At 40.6% G+C, this 19248-nt stretch overlaps 1 protein-coding gene across 1 annotated transcript in view; it reads right to left on the reverse strand.

Moving 5' to 3' along the window:
* The window catches only part of dnah9l (dynein, axonemal, heavy polypeptide 9 like), a 78970-nt gene that overhangs the window by 17727 nt on the left and 41995 nt on the right, over positions 1–19248 (reverse strand). The window contains exons 51-68 of the mRNA XM_051705910.1: positions 18078–18317; positions 17812–17973; positions 17523–17716; positions 17183–17345; positions 16140–16263; positions 15896–16038; positions 15630–15791; positions 14960–15193; positions 12998–13144; positions 11375–11488; positions 11023–11166; positions 10065–10247; positions 7522–7623; positions 7293–7427; positions 6879–7052; positions 6422–6657; positions 5912–6034; positions 4321–4525 (exon numbers count right to left, since the gene is read on the reverse strand). Of these exons, the coding sequence (XP_051561870.1) occupies positions 4321–4525; positions 5912–6034; positions 6422–6657; positions 6879–7052; positions 7293–7427; positions 7522–7623; positions 10065–10247; positions 11023–11166; positions 11375–11488; positions 12998–13144; positions 14960–15193; positions 15630–15791; positions 15896–16038; positions 16140–16263; positions 17183–17345; positions 17523–17716; positions 17812–17973; positions 18078–18317 (2985 nt within the window). The remainder of the gene's footprint in view (positions 1–4320; positions 4526–5911; positions 6035–6421; positions 6658–6878; positions 7053–7292; positions 7428–7521; positions 7624–10064; positions 10248–11022; positions 11167–11374; positions 11489–12997; positions 13145–14959; positions 15194–15629; positions 15792–15895; positions 16039–16139; positions 16264–17182; positions 17346–17522; positions 17717–17811; positions 17974–18077; positions 18318–19248) is intronic.

Genomic DNA, 19248 nt, shown 5'->3' on the forward strand with positions numbered 1-19248 from the left:
TGAATCAGCGAAGGTATTTCTGAGGGTGGAAACCTGAAAAGATACTGACAGAAGAGCCACACAGAGACCAGAATGCTTTCCAATAATGAGACATAAACTGGGGACCCCGATCAGTAACAATGTCCACTGGAATTCCATGGATCCTTACAACATTTTGAAGAACAATATCAGCGGTTTCTCTAGCAGAAGGAAGTTTAGGTAAAGGAATGAAATGTGCAGCTTTAGAGAAGCGGTCCACCACCACCAGGACAACAGTGTTAGCTTCAGATACTGGCAAACCAGTGATAAAATCCATGGATATGAGACCAGGGACATTGTGGGATGGGAAAGGGGTGTAGAAGACCGGCAGGACGCTGATTAGATGACTTCTGTTGAGCGCAGACTGGGCAGGCTTGCACGAAAGTTCAGACCTCTCTTGACATCTCTGGCCAACAAAACCGTCTTTGAATAAAATCCAATGTCCTCTCCATTCCCGAATGTCCAGCAAGGGGAGAGGCATGGCCCCACTGAAGGACCTCAGATCTTACTTTCTTGGAGACAAACAAGCATCCTGTTGGAACCTTATCTCGAATGTGTGCGCCATGTAGCGCCTCACGGACAGTATCTTCAATGGACCGGCAAACAGGTGCCAGGATGCAGTCTCTGGGAATGATGAATTCTGGGGAACGGTCCTTCTGGGAACAATCATACTGGCGTGACAAGGCGTCAGCCTTAACATTCTTTGATCCAGGTCTGTAAGAGATCACAAAATTGAAACGGGTAAAAAAAGAGGGCCCTCCTAGCCTGCCGAGGGTTAAGGCGCTTTGCCTGCTGTAGATAGGACAGATTCTTGTGGTCTGTCCACACAATGAAAGGATGCTTGGACCCCTCCAGCCAGTGGCGCCACTCTTCCAGTGCAAGTTTTACAGCTAGGAGTTCTCGGTTACCCACATCGTAATTTCTTTCTGCTGAAGACAGGCTTCTGGAAAAGTAGGAACACAGATGAACTTTGTTATCTGTGACTGATCTCTGAGAGAGCACTGCTCCTGCTCCCACTTCAGATGCATCCACTTCCACAACAAAAGGTAATTCAGGGTCTGGGTGTACCAAGATTGGGGCAGAGGAGAACAGTTTCTTTAATCTGTTGAAAGACTTCAGGGCTTCAGCAGTCCAGTGAATACGAGTGGGTGAACCCTTAGTAAGAGCAGAAATGGGTGCTTCAATTGTGCTGAAGTTACAAATAAACTTCCTATAGAAATTGGCAAAGCCAATAAATCTCTGAACCTGCTTCAGTGTTTTGGGCAGGGGCCAGTTGGTGATGGCAGACACCTTCCTTGGTTCCATTTGGAGGCCTACTTGAGAGACAACATAACCTAGGAATGAGACTTGGGACACATGGAAATCACACTTTTCAAGCTTTACGAAAAGATGACTCTCAAGTAGCTTCTTCAGAACCTGTCGGACATGGTGAATGTGTTCCTGTAGAGAGTTTGAGAAGATTAATATGTTGTCTAGATAGACAAACACAAAACAATTCAACACTTCCCTCAAGACATCATTGATGAAGGCTTGAAACACTGCTGGGGCATTAGCTAACCCAAAGGGCATGACTTGGTACTCCCAGTGGCCAGTCGGGGTACTGAAGGCGATCTTCCATTCATCACCCTCCTTTATGCGTACCAAGTTGTATGCACTCCGCAGATCTAATTTCGAAAAAATATTAGCTTTCTGAAGCAGTTCAAAAGCGGATGACATGAGCGGGAGAGGGTAGCGATTCTTAATAGTTATTTTATTGAGCCCATGATAGTCTATGTAAGGCCTAAGGCTACCATCTTTCTTAGGGACAAAAAAGAACCCAGCACTAGCTGGTGAAGTTGAGGGGCGAATGAAGCCAGTCCTTAAGGCATCCTCAATATATTCATTCATGGCCTTAGTTCTGGGGCAGAGAGGGAAAATAGATGACCTCTAGGAGGGAATGTGCCAGGAAGAAGGTCAATAGCACAATCGTATGGTCTATGAGGTGGTAGCTTGGTAGCACGTTGTTTGCTAAATACTTCTCTCAAATCATAGTATTCAGGGAGCATAAGTGTCAGATCTAGTGGGTTATTCAAGGAACAAACACTCACCTCTTCAACTGCTGCCAGAATTTCTTTACTCCCAGTCACAGAGGAAGTAGGAGAGGTGCAGGTGTCCTTACACACGGAGCCCCAATGGAAAAGAGTTCCCGAGGCCCAAGAAAGTTGAGGGTTGTGGAGCCGCAACCAGGGGTAACCCAGGATAAGGGGTTCTCTGGAAGATTTGATAAGATAAAAGGAGATTGTTTCATGGTGGTTCGCTTCAATAGTTAAATGCAGAGGAACTGTTCTAAATTTGATCATTCCAGATCCAATAGGTCTGCCATCCAGGGCTTCAACTTTCCAGGATGAGGGACAAGTCTCATAGGGGATACACATCTTCTTTGCCAGTTCAATGTCCAAAAAATTGTCAGCTGCCCCTGAATCCACAAATGCTTTCAATGTAGTTGTCCTCTCCTTAGTATCCCACCAAGTAAAGGTAGCTGACAACAGTAAACGGGAGTGAGGAGTGTCGAATTGCGCAGTCCCACTCGCTAAGGTCCCCACACCCCCTAGCGAGCCTTGGTTTTTAACGCTAATTCAGGGCAAGCAGAGCGCATGTGACCAGACCCCCCACAGTAGAAACATGACCTTCTCTCATGCGTCTCTCTCTCTCCTTAGGTGATAGGCAGGTTCTGCCCAGCTGCATTGGTTCTCCTTCTGTTTGTTGGCTGAGATCGGTAACATTAGTGGGTGGTAACATGGGCATGACTCGGGGAGTGCAACGTTCTCTTCTCCATTCATGAATACGGTTATCAATGCGGATGGCCAAGGTTATGAGTTCCTCCAGACTTGAACCCCAGTCTCTACTAGCTAGTTCATCCTTTACATCTCCAGAAAGGCCACGGTAGAATGTTGAGACAAGAGCCTCTGAATCCCATTTACTCTCAGAAGCCAGAGTACAGAATTCAATGGCATAATCGGCCACAGATTGATGCCCCTGACACAGGTCTAGTAGCCGCCTTGCTGCCTCACGGCCACTGACTGGATGGTCAAACACTTGTTGAAGAGTCTCTGCGAACCCCTTTAGATCTGAGCAAATGGGGGACTGTTGTCTCCAGAGGGTTGAGGCCCAATCCAGTGCACAGTCACACAACAGGGAGATTAAGTATGTTATCTTAGCCTTTTCAGTAGCAAAGGCAGAAGTTCAAAGATGAGACACTTGAGTCAGGAACCAGTAGTGCTGAGCGGCTGGGATCTTGATTTCCTGGGACATGGGTGCAGCTAGTGGTGGAGGATCTGGGGCTGGTACTACCACAGTTTCTCAAGGCAAGTGTGCTTGTAGATGTTGCAGGGACTCCTCAATCTGGTTCACAGAGTCTGTCAGTTGAAGCTAAACCCCCTGTTTGCTGATGGCTCCATGAATCTGTTCAACCTCTGCTGGGTCCAACATATTACGGCTCAGTCTTGCTGTCAGGGCCAGGGCTCAAACCCAGAGTGTGTTGCTGGTAGCCCAGAGCACTAACCGCTACGCTATGGAGCTGTGTGTACCCAAATTGCAGAGAATCACAAGAGGCAGGACTTGAGGAAAACAAACAGTCTTTACTTAATCTTTTTCTTGAATAAACACAAAAAAATCAAGCATCAAAAGCAGGGCTGAAGAAATTACAGATCCACAATGGCTTGATGCAGGCAAAAATGTCCAATAACAAAGCAATTTCCCAAACAACAGGTCAAAAGGTCTGGGAAAAAGTCTCTCAATGTAATCTAAACGTAGGTCAAAAAAAAAGGGACAGGCATTTACCAGAAATCTGCCTAAGCAAAAGAACCTCAAGACTGAGCAAAGATGCAAACAAAAGCAGGTCATATATAAACACACCTACTCTAACAAGCCAGGCAATGGTGATATCATTGAGCTAATAATGAACAGGAAATCAGGAGGAATTTGTGGAAGGTCTTGTGCTCTCGTTTTCCCTCTGCTGGACAGACCGTGGTGTGACACTAACCCTTAACAGACCCTTTTTAAATTTCTCACTTTTGCCAGTTTTTGCAGAGATATTACAGAGATGATTGATGCAGAGATATTACAGAGAGGACTGATGATGGGGAGAAGAGAAAGGAACTGATTAGGAAATGATGCAAGCCAGACTTAACCTCTCATGACCCACATGAGCACCACAGCTTAACACGTCACAGTACATACGCAACACCACTTTTATCTTTTGACAACCCTAATACAGAAATCCACAATACACAAAGAGACTCATATGCTATCTCTCCCACACACCTTGAGATATTCAAGGTCCGGTCTCTCGAGGTTGACCACGTCTGCAAGCAGCTGGTCCTCGAGCCCGTCGCGGGTCACAGTAAAGTTGATGAGGGTGGTCTGAGCCTGGATCTCAGGTTTATAGTGAGGGTTTGCCAGCTTAGTGTGCAGAATCAGACGAAAATCTGGGTTAAAAAAACATTCCTTATCTCCCACTTTAATACATCTGCAGAGGAGAGAGAGTCGAAAAAAGTGATGAGTCCTGTGGTGTGACATGTGTGTGTGTGTTTGTGTGTGTGTGTGTGTGTGTGTAAATGTTTATCCTACATTGTTGGGACCAAATGTCCCCACAAGGATAGTAAAACCTGAGATCACCTACCTTGTGGGGCCCAGTGGTCCACACAAGGGAAATGGTTTAGTAAACATACTAAACGATGTTTTTTTGAAAATGTAAAAATACAAAAAGGTTTCTGTGAGGGTTAGGTTTAGGGGTAGGGTTAGGGTTAGGGGATAGAAATTATCGTTAGATCTGTATAAAATCTATAAAATGCATGGAAGTCTATGGAGAGTCCCGACAATTATATAAAAACAAGTTTGTGTGTATGTGAGGTATGAAAATGTTTTCAAACTGGGGAACAAGGACAGCCAGGGGGTAGCAAGGAGGTGCTAAATTTGAGAAAAAATAAAAGATTTTACTAAATTAATTAATTTTCAGATTTATAAATAAATCTGCATTCAAAATTCACTTTTAAGATATGACTGTGTGTAATTTATGTTGTAGAACAAAACGTCCACATATCGTCAAGTAATGTTTACCACAGACCTTATTTAACTCATAAGTTCAAAAACCCCATTATAAAAACCCATAGGAAAATCAAGAGGGAACCCATGGCTAATTCTTTCCTGGGTTTTTAGACTACAACCTGAACAGCTCTATTAGGAAAAGTGCAATGAAACGGCACTTGACTTGTGCGGACATGTTCAACTCTGATAATACCGAGATGGGGGTGCATGCCGTCATGCAAACATGTCGGCACCCAGGGAGATGTACAAAGTAATGATAAACATTCACTTTTATTAAATAATACCAATAAATGAGCAATGAACTCCTACATTACATGATATTAAAACCAGATTAGCAAATGTTTGCGGACAATTTATATAATTTATACTGCTTTTTTCTTATCGTACACCTGTTCAACAAATGTTAGCATTGCACCATTGTTTATCAATTTGGTTTACCAGGAGATGTCTCTTGTGACAACCAGAGTGTAGTTTTTACACTATGGAAATAAATTGCTGATAACTTTACAATAAATGTAAGCTTTTCTAACTATTTTTTTTGTTTGTTTGTTTTTCCCTTTTATTTGGTTGATTTTATAATTATTATATTGTCTTTGTATAAACTGTTAATAATAAACACAATAACAGAATACTCACTGACATGCTATAAGAAACCAAATGAGTGGTATCGTGACACTTTTCTGGTAATATTGTAAGATTATGGTATCATGATAACCCTGCTGTCTAGTATTGTGTTGCGCTATTATGCAGTATTGTATTGCAATGCTGTGTGTAGTGTATTACTGAGTTATTTGGTTGTCTACAGTACCTGCCCTTCTTGATGGTCTTCCTGCCCAGCAGTGGATCAATAACTGGTTCAATCGTCTCCTCTAGATTCTCAATCAATACGGGTTCCCCTGAGACCACAGCCTGTTCTATTACATCCACATACCTGCAGCAACAATGTCACAGATACACAAGCAAATTGAATTACTAAAATAAATGACAGCACTAAGAATTGGCAATGTCTTTAAGACAACAGGAAACAGCATTATCAACACAATTAGCTTCCATAATGTGACTTGAGTGAAACAGGAAATAATGTAGGATAGGAGTTGGATTTATTAATCCACCAAATTATAAATAAAAATCTTCAGAACAATGTGCACTTTGTGAGTGAGTGAATGAATGTATGAATAAGACCAGGGACATTTATTCAGAAAGTAAATGGTGTCCATTTTGAACAATAGATGAAAAACAAGAATTATGCCCCATTTCAAAATCATTTTCAGATTTAATTATAATAGTATCTCAGCTTAACAGTTTACTGGTCACTCACCCCTTCTGGCTGAGGTTAATGACCTTCAGGCTGTTGCCATAGCGACTCTTGAGCCACTTGATGCCCTGAAGCTGGGGGTCAATGAGCAGAGGCCAGCGCTCACAGTTGGTCAGTATAGTGGCATTCTGGGTAGACATCTTATCACCTGGCAAGCCCTCGTTATTCCATTTAGCAATGGTGGCATCGTCTGTTAACATTGAAATGGGATCTAAACTATCGGTCATAGGGATAGGCACCTGATAAAACAGAATGATAGATTATTTTAGACAGTGAATAGATATTTATTTCCTTAATATGTACAGTATGACTCTGTTCATCAAGAAAGTATGTTATTTAAATTTCAGTTGGACTGAAGGAAGAGGCTTTCAGTGTTTTAACTTCCCATCACTTTCACTGTTTCATTTTCACTTTCTAAACTTTGCAATGCTACATAATAATACACAACTTTTACACAAACCTTCTGTGTGCGCAGGTAAGGCATCCAGAGGTTATGGAGTAGCTCTTGTCTGTATCTCTTTGAAAAGGAGCCAGCGTATGAGATGAATGCTGCAGTGAGGAGAACATCTCCACACAGAGTGGATTCCTGCTCGTGGTACTGAGCTACAGAGTGAGCCCAGCGCACGTTTTCTGACTGAAACACAAACACAATGTTCAAAAATACAAAAGAGCCCAAACAATGTCCTGTTCTTGAGTTTAAAGTTATAGCAGGGCTGCAGGGGGTTCGCCAATAATTGATTGATTTCTAACTATTTTATTGTTACAAATGTAAAAATATATGTTAAACAAAAATGCAGTATCAAGTTAACTTCAACCAAAGCTTAAGTTCAGTTAAATGTTTCATTGTCCCTACATAAAAAAAATATATTCTGACCTCTAAGCCCTTCACCAGGCGGTTGGCCAGCTTGATGGTTTTGTTGGTGCGATTCACCTCGTCCTGACAGCGCAGTTTCTCTGAGGTAGCTTTTTCAAATGCTGCCTTCAGTGTGTCCAAACTACCATCCAATTCCTTCACACACATTTGACATTATACAGTGCATCTTTGTAGATCGATGGGATACTGAAACATAGAAAGTAAGAGAAATACTAAACGAAAGACTTACAGCCAGCTTCTTTCTAATGATCTCGAGTTTTTCTGCAGCTTCAATCAGATCAGCGTTTGCCTGAGACAGACACATCCTCTTTACCTCCACCTCACAGAACACCTGAAGAAACACAAACACATATTGAAACACCAACACATCCGCCTCTTGCGTAGAGAATTCTGAATTGGTTTAATGAGTACTGGATTGTACTGGAGAGTTTTGGAAGAGTCTTCAGCCAACAAGAAATGATAGGCAGGGACCAATCCGAATAATTAATTTGAAGAGTAAGGAGCAATAATCATCACAGTGACTACATGTATTCAGTACTTAATACACAATAAACATACCAGGTTCTGTCTTCTTACTAAAACAAATGTCAGGTCATATCACAACAGAATAAATAATAGTTTATTTGCATCATAAATATTTGCTGAGCATTGCATTGAAATGCTCTTGTGTCCAGTATTGTGTTGTTCTATATTTTATAGGTCAACCTGAGCAGATTAGCAAAAATGTTTACTTACATATGTCTGGACAGGGCAGCATTGAGGAGAAAAGCAGAAAAACACGTAAACAATACAATCACAAAACAAACACAATGAGAACGCAGTTACGCACACAAAAAAATAATACAATCCCACAATGAGATTCAATTAATATAAATGCACTGAAAAAAATGGTAAAATGCAGGTTGTCTGATTTTACCAAATCATATTATTTGTGATCTACGCAACAAATTGCGTTTCTCTTATAAACTTGTTTTGTTTGCTTTCAATTAATGTGATTCTCTTAAATGTGTTTTACTAGATTAAATTATGTAGGGTGAACCAATCAAGTATGTTCAACGATAGCGCAAAATTATCTTTGCTGCTCGTTCAGTTAACTTAAATTGAGCTAATGCAACACAATTCATTTGCATTCAATCTACTTATATTTTTTTTTTATTGAATTTTACTTACATATAGGTGAACTAGGCAGCTGCCTAAGGCAGCACTTCAGAGGGGCGGCAAAATCCACAAACACAAATTTGCAAACTGCTGCACTTTTATAAGACTTATGGCCGCCGCCACCAGCATTGCCATGTAACTGCTACTTTTAATTTAAGTATTGCTTGGCAATCCTACTTTTGTCCCTTCATAGAACTTTATTAAACTGCATTTTTAGCTCTGGTAGCTCAAACAGATAGGAGGATGCAAATCGGCCTGGAAACTGCTGTGATGCGCTCTTATTTCTTATTAACAGTTCGAGCAGTAAGAGGTGAAAAAATTATTCTTGCATAACGACAGCTCTCATAAACTGCATCTCTCACATCCATTCTAGTCCTGTCATTTTAACTAGACAAGTATTGTAAGACTGTAATCTTCTGAATATTTCATCTGTGCCAGCCAGTGATAGTCTTGTGCTGCTCACTTGGTGAGTGTGACTGCTAGAGAATGCAGCTTTACAGGCAGCAAAATGTTAAGACTGATTGTCTTTAGGATGACTATTAAGTTCCAAAAATGACAAACAAAAAAATTAATTGCCGTATAAAAGTCGTGTGCTTTAACTTTGCATGAAGAAAAGACTGAAATTCACATCGCTGTGCACTGTAAATTATTCTGCTTACACGGGGGTGTCAAATGTACAGCCGCAAGAACTCCAATCTGGCCCAGGGGACGATTTGAAGAAAATGCGCCGTTGCATGCATTTTATAGCTCGCATCATCGGTGGAACTTCTTTTAATTAAGTACAACTTTCAGCACTCTGTGATTCACATGTATCAGCTAATGTCCCACATGTCTTCACAACAATCCCATGGCAACTTAATCCCACTGTAAAATACCTGCGTATCTCATAGCAATAATGACAACATGAAATATACAAGGATAAATATTTAAGGTAATGCATTTTCAGTTGTTTCCAGAATTATCATTTTAGATACTAAGCAGGTTTTCACGATCTAAAATGAATTTGACACCCCTTTGCTTTCTCCATTTCTTAGAAAAAAGAAAAACAAAGAACATTTTCATCTTGTCTTGAACTATCATAATGATGTTAATTATTGTATTTTTTTTGTGGATTTTCTCCCTTTCTCCCCAATTTGGAATGCCCAATTCCCAATGTGCTCTTAGTCCTCGTGGTGGCATAGTGACTCGCCTCAATCCAGGTGGCAGAGGACGAATCTCAGTTGCCTCCATGCCTGAGATGTCAATCCGTGCATCTTATCACGTGGCTTGTTTAGCGCATTAACACGGAGATGTAGTGCATGTGGAGGCTTCACGCTATTCTCCGCAGCATCCACGCCAATTTGGTTGCTTAGGAGACCTGGCTGGAGTCACTCAGCATGCCCTGGATTTGAACTTGCGACTCCAGGGGTGGTAGTCAGCATCAATACTCGCTGAGCTACCCAGGCCCCCCAGAGAAGCTTTGTTTATTTTAAAATATAATCACAACGCTTAAAAATCTGAACTAATTAAATAGTTAAATAAATCTGTAAATATACAGCAGTATCACTGCTATAACATTAATGCTATAAGACTGCACTGGTTCTGAATGATTGTGGTAGTAAATGTGTGCAGAACCTCATGGAAACGGATGATGTTGATCACCCAGGCACAAAGACCAGCCGCTGCAGACGATTTCAGACGCACAAACTCTGGATTAAACTCAGGATCACTCAGATACTCGTCTTTGATCACACGAACTGTGGCTTCAGGGATGTGCTCTTTATCAAAGTTAACCAGAGCCTGCAAGAAATCATCCACCTAAACAAAAAAAGCATAAAAAAGCACAAATTTACCCATTTTGTTATTTTGTCCACCTTCAGTGTCAGCTGTTACAGAAGTGTTTTTACTTCCAAATTATTTTTTCATCTTGACAAGCAATACACCATTTCAAAGCTTTATTACCCATAGTTTGATATCTGAAAATTGTTTTCCACTCAAATTGTGTAAAAGTCTTGTGCATAACTGTTCTTTGTAAATTGTTGTTTTTTATGATGTGCAATCGAGTGTGGTTTTCTTATTGACTTGTTCTCTAATTAATTGCCTAATTGGTGCAATTAAGATTGGTGTGATCTGATTGGTGGCTGATGATTATTCTGTCCATTTCATTAGCTGGATCTTATCTTTGTTTGTATTCAAGTAACTACCCTGCACAAGTTTTCTTTTAAACTTTTTAACCCTGGTGAAGGCCTGTGTGCCGAAGCGCTTTGGTTTAATAACGTTTCTCCCCTCTACAAGAGTTGCTGGATTCATTTTCCTCATTTGTGCTTTGCTCTGTCCATGCACCTTGTTTGTTGGTGAAGTTTCACCAGATTCATTATCCCACTCAAATTGTTTAAGCAGGCTTTTGCTTAATCTGAAATCTAAAAAATCTAAAAGGACAAAAATATTCTGCACACTGCTAAGTTAAATGTCAGTAGAATTAAAATAGAAACATTTGTAAATCTCTTGAAACCCATGAGGGTAAATCTCAAAAACTTACATACACACCATTCCACATCCATTACTGTAAATGTCAATGTAAATACAAACTCACTTTACTCATGATAACTTTAGCTGCCTTCCAGCTGCGGTCTTTAGGAATTCGGCCGTTAGGAGACAGCAGCACCAGCACAGCGGCAGACACGTTAGTCACGATGGCAGGAGGGTTTGGAAATGTCCGCAGCTCTGTTAGATTCAGCTTCACACAAACATACATATACAATTACTTCACACATAAACAAAACAAAACTTTGGAGCCAAAGGGGCATTAGTGTAAATCTGTTATGATGCAATTACTCATTCCCTCATTACAAGTCAACACATGGGAATGAGGCATTTGCAATCAGATAGTAAATGCAAGGGTGGTTCAATAATTGTATCTAAACAGAAGACACACACACACACACCCTGTTGAGAGTGTTGAGCGCTGCATTAGCTGCCTGTAAGGCTGGTTCTGCTTTTTCCAGGTCTGCTTCAGTGTCCTGCTGCTGTTTAGTCACTTCTGCCTGGATTGCTTCAACCTGATACACAGACACACATTTCACAATCATAATGATCCGCACCCGATTGCAACAAACCCCTTAATTTAAGAAAACCCTTATTGACAACACACTTACAATTATATCCAAGGGTTTTCCTAAAGGGTTTTCTGCAACTGGGAACTGTCCTTTAACAAGTTCATTAATCAGTCACAACCATCGATAACATATTGTTATATACTTTACAAAACTGATATTCTAATATGATTTCTGTGTGTTTGATTTGTGTTTGTGAGTTGGTTTTTGTGGTTTACGAGGAAATTTTTTTAGGTTACACACTAGTAATTATGAGTGCATTATGATATAAATGTGGTTTATGAGGACATACCAAGTGTCCCTTTAATTCAAACAGCTTAAAAAGCATACTAAACAATGTTTTTTTTTGAAAATGTAAAAATGCCAAAAGGTTTCTGTGAGGGTAATGTTTAGGGGTAGGGTTAGGGTATAGAATATATACACTCACCGGTCACTTTATTAGGTACACCTGTACATCTACTTATTCATGCGATTATTTAATCAGCAGTGGCAGCAGTGTAATGTATAAAATCATGCAGATATGGTTCAGGAGCTTCAGTTAATGTTCACATCAATCATCAGAATGGGGAAAAAATTTGATCTCAGTGATTTCGACCGTGGCATGCTTGTTGGTGCCAGACGGGCTGGTTTGAGTATTTCTGTAACTGCTAATCTCCTGGGATTTTCACACACAACAGTCTCTAGAGTGTAAAGAGAATGGTGCGAAAAACAAAAAACATCCAGCGAGCGGCAGTTTTGTGGGCGAAAATGGTTTGTTAATGACAGAGGTCAGAGGAGAATGGCCAGACTGTTCCAAGCTGACAGGAAGGTGACAGTAACCCAAATAAACATGTGCTACAACAGTGCTACGCAGAAAAGCATTTCTGAACGTACAACACATCGAACATTAAGGCGGGTGGGCTACAGCAGCAGAAGACCCCTCCGGGTACTACTACTGTCAGCTTAGAACAGGAAACTGAGGCTGCAGTGGGCACAGGCTCACTAAAACTGGACAGTAAACAACTGGAAAAACATTGCCTGTTCTGACAAATCTGGATTTCTGCTGAGGTACACAAATGGTAAGCCCACTGTAGCCTCAGTTTTCTGTTCTTGGCTGACAGAAGTTGAACCCAATGTGGTTTTCTGCTGTTGTAGCCCATCCGCCTCAAGGATCGATATGTTGTGCATTCTGAGATGCTATTCTGCTCACTACAATTGTACAATTGGTGGGGTTATCTGAGTTACCGTAGCCCTTTTTTTTTATTTTTTATTTTTTTATGTAAAATGCCAAACGATTTCAACGAGGGTTAGGTTTAGGGGTAGTTGTAGGGTTGGGGATAAAATATATAGTTTGTACAGTATAAAAATCATTATGTCTATGGAGAGACCTCGTAATGATAGGAGTACCATCGTGTTCGTGTGTGTGTGTGTGTGTGTGTGTGTGTGTGTGTGTGTGTTTGTGTTTGTGTGTCTCACTCTCTGTTCTTCTGCATCTGCTACACTCCTCTCCTGACTGAGTTTCTCACTCTGCTGGCCAATTTTAGTGATGAGAGCTTCAGTATCAGTGTTTCTCAGCTGCAACTCCACTTCCTGAATGGCCAATTTAGCCTTTAGTTCCTCCACCTGAGAGAGAGAGAGTTGTTTCAGGGTGAAATGTTAGGACTTGTGGTTTAACTAATTACTTGAAATTTGTGTATTTGTATTAATGTGTGCTTTTTTCATCTATGTATTGGTGCATGTGCATTTGTGTGAGTGTAAGTATTAAAATGTGCATTTGTTTCATTATAGTTGTAAGGACCAAATTTCTGAAAAAGTCTTCACAAACGGAGTATAACCTTTTAAAACCTATTTGTATCCACAGTCCTCACTAGTAAAAAGGTTCATTAATGTGCCAAACACTGTCTTAATCAGTGTTGGATTTAATTTAATTACAAAGTAATTATCTAGTGTAATTTATTTCTTAGTATACTGTAAAAAAAAGTAGTGTAGCGCATTACGTTTTAAATAATTTCAATCAGATTACCGTTACTGACTTTCAAATAAGTTAATTACTTTTAATTACATGGGTTCCACGTATTTCTAAAACAATATTATATAGGTAGAATACATTAAAAACAGGTTAATATGTACCTGTGTACCTGTTTGCATTTTCTGACAGCTAAAGGTGTGCGACCCTAACGAGTCAATGAACAAGGAGGAAATATAGACAATATTTTGAGTGGAAAAACAAAAGTTTGTATCACTATCCCAATGAAGTAACAAGTAAAGTTAGTTCAGTCATCACAACTTTCAGAAAGATTTAGCATGTTAATGTGGGTATGACATATTGATAGAATATTGGTCTTGGCGGACTAGATCTACTACGCTGCTGTTGCAGAGCATGTACGGAGACTTGCTACTGCTAGAAAATATACAGACATGCTGAGCTATGCATGTGGACATGCTGCTGCTGCACAGTTAGACAAAATGCAAGACATGCTGCATTGAGCATGTATAAACATGCTGCTGCACAAAAATAAATTAAACAATCCCCATGTAGCAGATCTCGATAGGTGGAGCTGGGGTGGAGGTGGGTTTCAGAGAAAAAACTCACTCAGTGTGCTGCAGTGAATCCGGCTTGTCTGCAAAACTGAGACATTTAAATGTTACACAAAGAGATAGACGCAAGATGATTGGGCATCTGATTACATGTCAATGGACCAATCAGCTTACACAGTGCAAGCCAACTGGGTTAACATGTCGCATGTGAGCGAGCCGATCGGCTAACAGATAACAAGCTCAAGACCCTATCAGCTTGCATCACATAGAGTTTCATGGCTGAACTTCATTTTAGTCATGACAACTCTCAGAAAGATGAATGTTAATGGTTATGACAAATTGATAGGATATTGTTCTTGGAGGACTAGATCTGCTACGCTGCTGATCTTGCTACTGCTAGAAAATACACAGACATACCTAGTTATGCATGTGGACATGCTGCTGCACAATTAGACAAAACGAAATACATGTTGGTATAACATTTCACATGTAAGCTAACAGATAACAAGCTCAAGACCCTATCAGCCTGCACCACATAGTGTTACATGGCTGAACTTGGGTCATTAATCTGATTACAATTTTAGAGATTTAATTAGTAATTTGTAGTGAATTACTTTGAGTAACTTACCCAAGACTCTTCTTCATTTAAAAAAATAAAAACAAATGCCTGTAAGGGTTATGTTTATGGTGAAGTAATTATTATTAGCTTAAAGATGAAGCATGTGAAAAGCTGTTTTGAAAACAATGCAAATTATATTTGCAATTCCGTTTGGTGGCACTAGTGGCGTAGAAATGACATGCTTCAGCTTTAATTTAAGAGCAATAGAAGTCAATTTAATGTCTTCATAAGCATAAGCAAACAATTCTGTGTGGGTATGTAGCTGTTAGCATAAAGTTGACCTGTGATGCAGTGGTCAGTAATTTCTGCAGGCCGTTCTCCAGGCGCTCCATCTTCTGCCTGAGCTCTCTTCTTTTTGTCCCAAGTAGGTTGTCGTAGAGTTTCATGAACTCCAGGAAGCTCTTGGGTGTGGTGTAGTTGAAGCGTTTCTCATTCTGCTGGTACTTTACATTCACTTCATTCACACTAGTGTGAGCGAATGAGATGAACTCACTGATAGAGACTCTCACCTCTGGCTACAGGAGAGAAAAACATGGATTAATGACAATAACATCTCTCTTTTCATTTTCATTTTCATTTTCATTTACCTAATCAAACTGCGTTTTTATTAACAAACATGGGCTTTATCCCAATTTGTATACTATATGTAATGTATATAGTATGCAAGATTAGGTGATTAAGATAAGTGCTGCCCAAATGGTGCTCGTATGCCAGTGGTGCCTGGATGGTGTACAGTACCTGTGGATTTTTAAAGTGTGTATCTGTGCATGCTTTTTGGCCTAAAACATTGTAGAATATTCCAATAACAGTGTAACATTTAACTACATAGTCAAAACTATGTATTTTTCCATCAGCATTAAAGTCCAAACTGTTAACAGGCATAGAAGTATGTCAGTTGGAATGCAGCCAAAATTTATTTTTATTGTACACTTCCTCCTTGCCCCCTCTCACCTCCAGGCCAGAGATGTTCTGTATGAAAGTGCTGCTGACAGACTGCAGTGCATGCTGGGGCCAAGGATGAAACCAGTCAATGGCCGTGCAGTTCACGAGTGCCGGAAACTTCCGTGCACGTGTGCGAAGAGTGAAGCCGACCGGAGAGAAACACAGCACCACCTACAGTGCAGGAGGGTGTGACATCAGAGTGACAAAATAATATGCAGACAACATATACTTAAGATAAAAAGAGAGAGTGTTTGTATATTTGTCAATAAAAGGACCTTTAGCTGTCTGCGTATGCGGTCAATAAAGAAGTTCCAGCAGTTCTCTCGTGTGTCCAGCAAACCAAGTGCCCTCAACTCTACACGGATAGAGGCAGCAATCATATCTACCTCCTCCTCACTAAACAGGTCTGGAATATCACCTAAACAAACACAAGTATAAATGCAAATGTACTATACCAAGAGCAATTGACAGGATTATGAGGAAGGAGAAGAGAAGGTGAGAGGTGTTTGAGTTGTGTACCTGATGCCAACATGTCGTTTATAAGCACCAGGAATCTTTCATCAGGAATCTGAGCATCTGTGTGCAAGAAGACTGTGCCAATGTTCTTCACTCCCACCTTTATGTATAGAGCCGCTATATCACTCTAGAGAAAGAGAGAGAGAGGAAGGTAATTAAAGATTGAAAATGTTAGAAAAGTGAGAGATTAACATAGAGTGAAATAAAGGCTCTGGTAAACTCTGTTGTTCCGCATTCTGAGTTGTCTCACACATGGTCAAGCGCTAAGCTTTTCAAAGTATGCTCTTTTAACCACAAGCGAATACGACATTCGACGCATGTGCACTAGGACTATTTTGTGATACTTTTTTAGTACAGTCAACGGTAGGTCGGTTGAGCAGACGATGTGCACAGATGTGGACTGTCCGTGTCGAGAAAATCTGAGCCACATGCAGGCAGTCCGCTCAGACTGTGCTGATGACAAAATTTGCGTCACGCATACTCAGCAATGCAGACAACCGAAGTATGCTTTTGCCTTAAGAGAGAAGGAGAAAGGGAAAAACTTTTTTATATTTAGCAGGGCTTAACAATAAGAATGGCCTTGGGCCAGTATGAGAGTTCTGGGCCAGTTGATTTGTAATTTCCCCTATATTTGCTTTTGTTGTTAGCATGACATTAAGCATCAATGAACTCAACCAGAATTATGTTCCATGGAAGGGTATATTTGCCGTTACATGGAAGCTTATATTATATGTTCAGTGAATGTGAGATTGATCATATTCATGTGTCTTCCAAACTTAGCTTGACTTTCTGTGATGTACTAAACATTGTTGGATTCTGCTGATATAAAAATGTCACAAAAGGTAACATTATCTAACTGGCTATTATACTGTAGATGAGGCTTTATCAAAAATGTGAGAATGATTTCTGATTGTACTGTAAGCATTATTTACAAATCTGAAGTACAAATCTAAACTACTGCCCAAGTGAGCCAGAAAAAACATTCTTTCCATTAAGTCCTGTTAAGCATCAAATAAAGAGATCATGTGAATGCATATGTGTGTTACCTTCAGGTCACTGATGCCATAGCCCTTGCGCAGTGTGATTTGAAACACTTCCAGCATGCTGAGAAAAGCTGCCAGTCGACAGAGAGACTGTTTGCCACTTCCACCTACACCAATCAGTAGTGCATTCCCCACTGGAGACTCCAGAATACGACTGATCCTACAGCTACACACACACACACACACACATACATACACAAATATACAATACTAAAATGGCTTAAAATGTGCTGTCCCATTGATTAGCAAAATGTCCTCTCACCCGTCACTTGTCATGGTTACAGCTGGTTAGGACAAAAACTGAGATATTTTATCGCATATGTCTGTCTGGACCAAGACTCACATGTGTTGCATGGCTTCCTCAAACAGCACCAGGTTCATGTCAGGGTGCAGCTCGTTGTAGTGCTCAAGCGCGTCCGTCAGGGTCTTCTGAAGCTTCTCCAGATCAGTCACTTGTGCGTACCGTGGCTCTCCCACACCATGAGCAAAATGAGAGTAGATCAACGGCTGGTTGATTAAGATAGATTCATCTATAACCTGCAGAGAGAGACAGAAAGAGAGAGCAAAAGATTGAGGATTGGTCGTCCAGTTTATGGGTGCCCCACTGGGGTTTCGAGAGAGGATTTGCTCACCTCAAAGTATCTCTTGCCCGTGTCCAACAGGATCTTGTTGAACAGTTCCACGTCCTTCTCCTCCATCAGTTTGTCTGAATACACACGAGAGGACTCGTGCAACCACAGGTGCACCAGGTCTATAGGGTAACGCACATGCTCTGGCAGGGCAAAGAGGATGCCCTACACACACGTAATATTGGCACACAGAAAAGAGAAAGTCAACACTGATATGTATAGGCTACATTTATACATAAAAGTGGTTAGTGCTCACACAATACACAAACCTGGAAGATGCTGGAGATGTCTCTGAGGTTGAAAATGTAGTGGAAGCGAATGGCAGTGGGCAGGAAGTTCTGGTTCATTTTCTGATGAAGGCAGATAGCAGCCTGAACCAGTGTACTAACCATGCGACTCACACCGTAACTATAGCCACCCTGCTGGAAATGACCACTCAGAATACTACTGTATATAGTGCTCAGAGCGTCTGCACCAGGGAAATGCACAGCAAACACTGAGAAATGCCTCTGTAGGGAGGTGGAAGAGAGAGATTAAAAAGGGTGAAATGTAAAACCATGCGTGTACTCGATAGGGCTTTACTTTTTTTTAATAATACAATACAAATTCATTTGTAAGGTAGGTTAAATGTGCTGTAAGTGATTTTTTCATGAAAAGGAATGCAACAAAATGTCTAGCTCCCTGAGAGATATTACTGAAATAAGTGTTCTAAGATATCTCACCTGTCTCTGTGACAGCTCTAGACTGTAAACAGCAAACAAAAATGTGTCTGCGAACCGCGGACAATGACGCTTTCTGCCTGTCATTGAGCTTGCGTGCTTTCGTAGAATTGAAGTTGCAGCAAATTATTGAGGGATAAAGCATTTTTATGCCAAGTTGCTCATAACAGTTATCAGTTGAGGGTGCTATTTTGCAGCTACTGTTTTTAACAACAGTTTCTGCTTTCAGCTCTTTTTGGTGTCTTTGGAGTTTGGGGTTTTAGAAAGAGGGGGGCATGGCTAATCCAACGTCTCAGTCTCGTGGAAGTAGAATGGCTGAAATTGCTTACAGCACCTTTAATTGAGCTTTATCCACATTCTAGTCTACTTAAAGCTGTAGGTAAACTCTGGTTATAGTCTTGAGATGTTCTGACATTTTTTTGCTATATTATAAGGGGTCTTAAATATGTATTGGTTGTTATAATTATCTGTACAAAAGGGTATACGTACAGGCTGTTATGGTTACTTATAGTCGAGGGTTTGATATGTAATAGTTTTTAGGGTTACCTGTAGTCGAGGTTTGGAAATGTCTATATTGTTATGGTAAGCTGTAGTCTAGGGTTGAATATGTATTGGTTGTTAGGGTTACCTGTATTCGTGGGTTGGATATGTGTTAGTTGTTATGGTTACCAGTAGTTGAGGGTTGGATATGAATAGGTTGTTATGGTTGCCTGTAGTCGAA

Source organism: Myxocyprinus asiaticus, chromosome 9 (genome assembly GCF_019703515.2).
Source record: "Myxocyprinus asiaticus isolate MX2 ecotype Aquarium Trade chromosome 9, UBuf_Myxa_2, whole genome shotgun sequence".
Lineage (NCBI taxonomy): Eukaryota > Metazoa > Chordata > Actinopteri > Cypriniformes > Catostomidae > Myxocyprinus > Myxocyprinus asiaticus.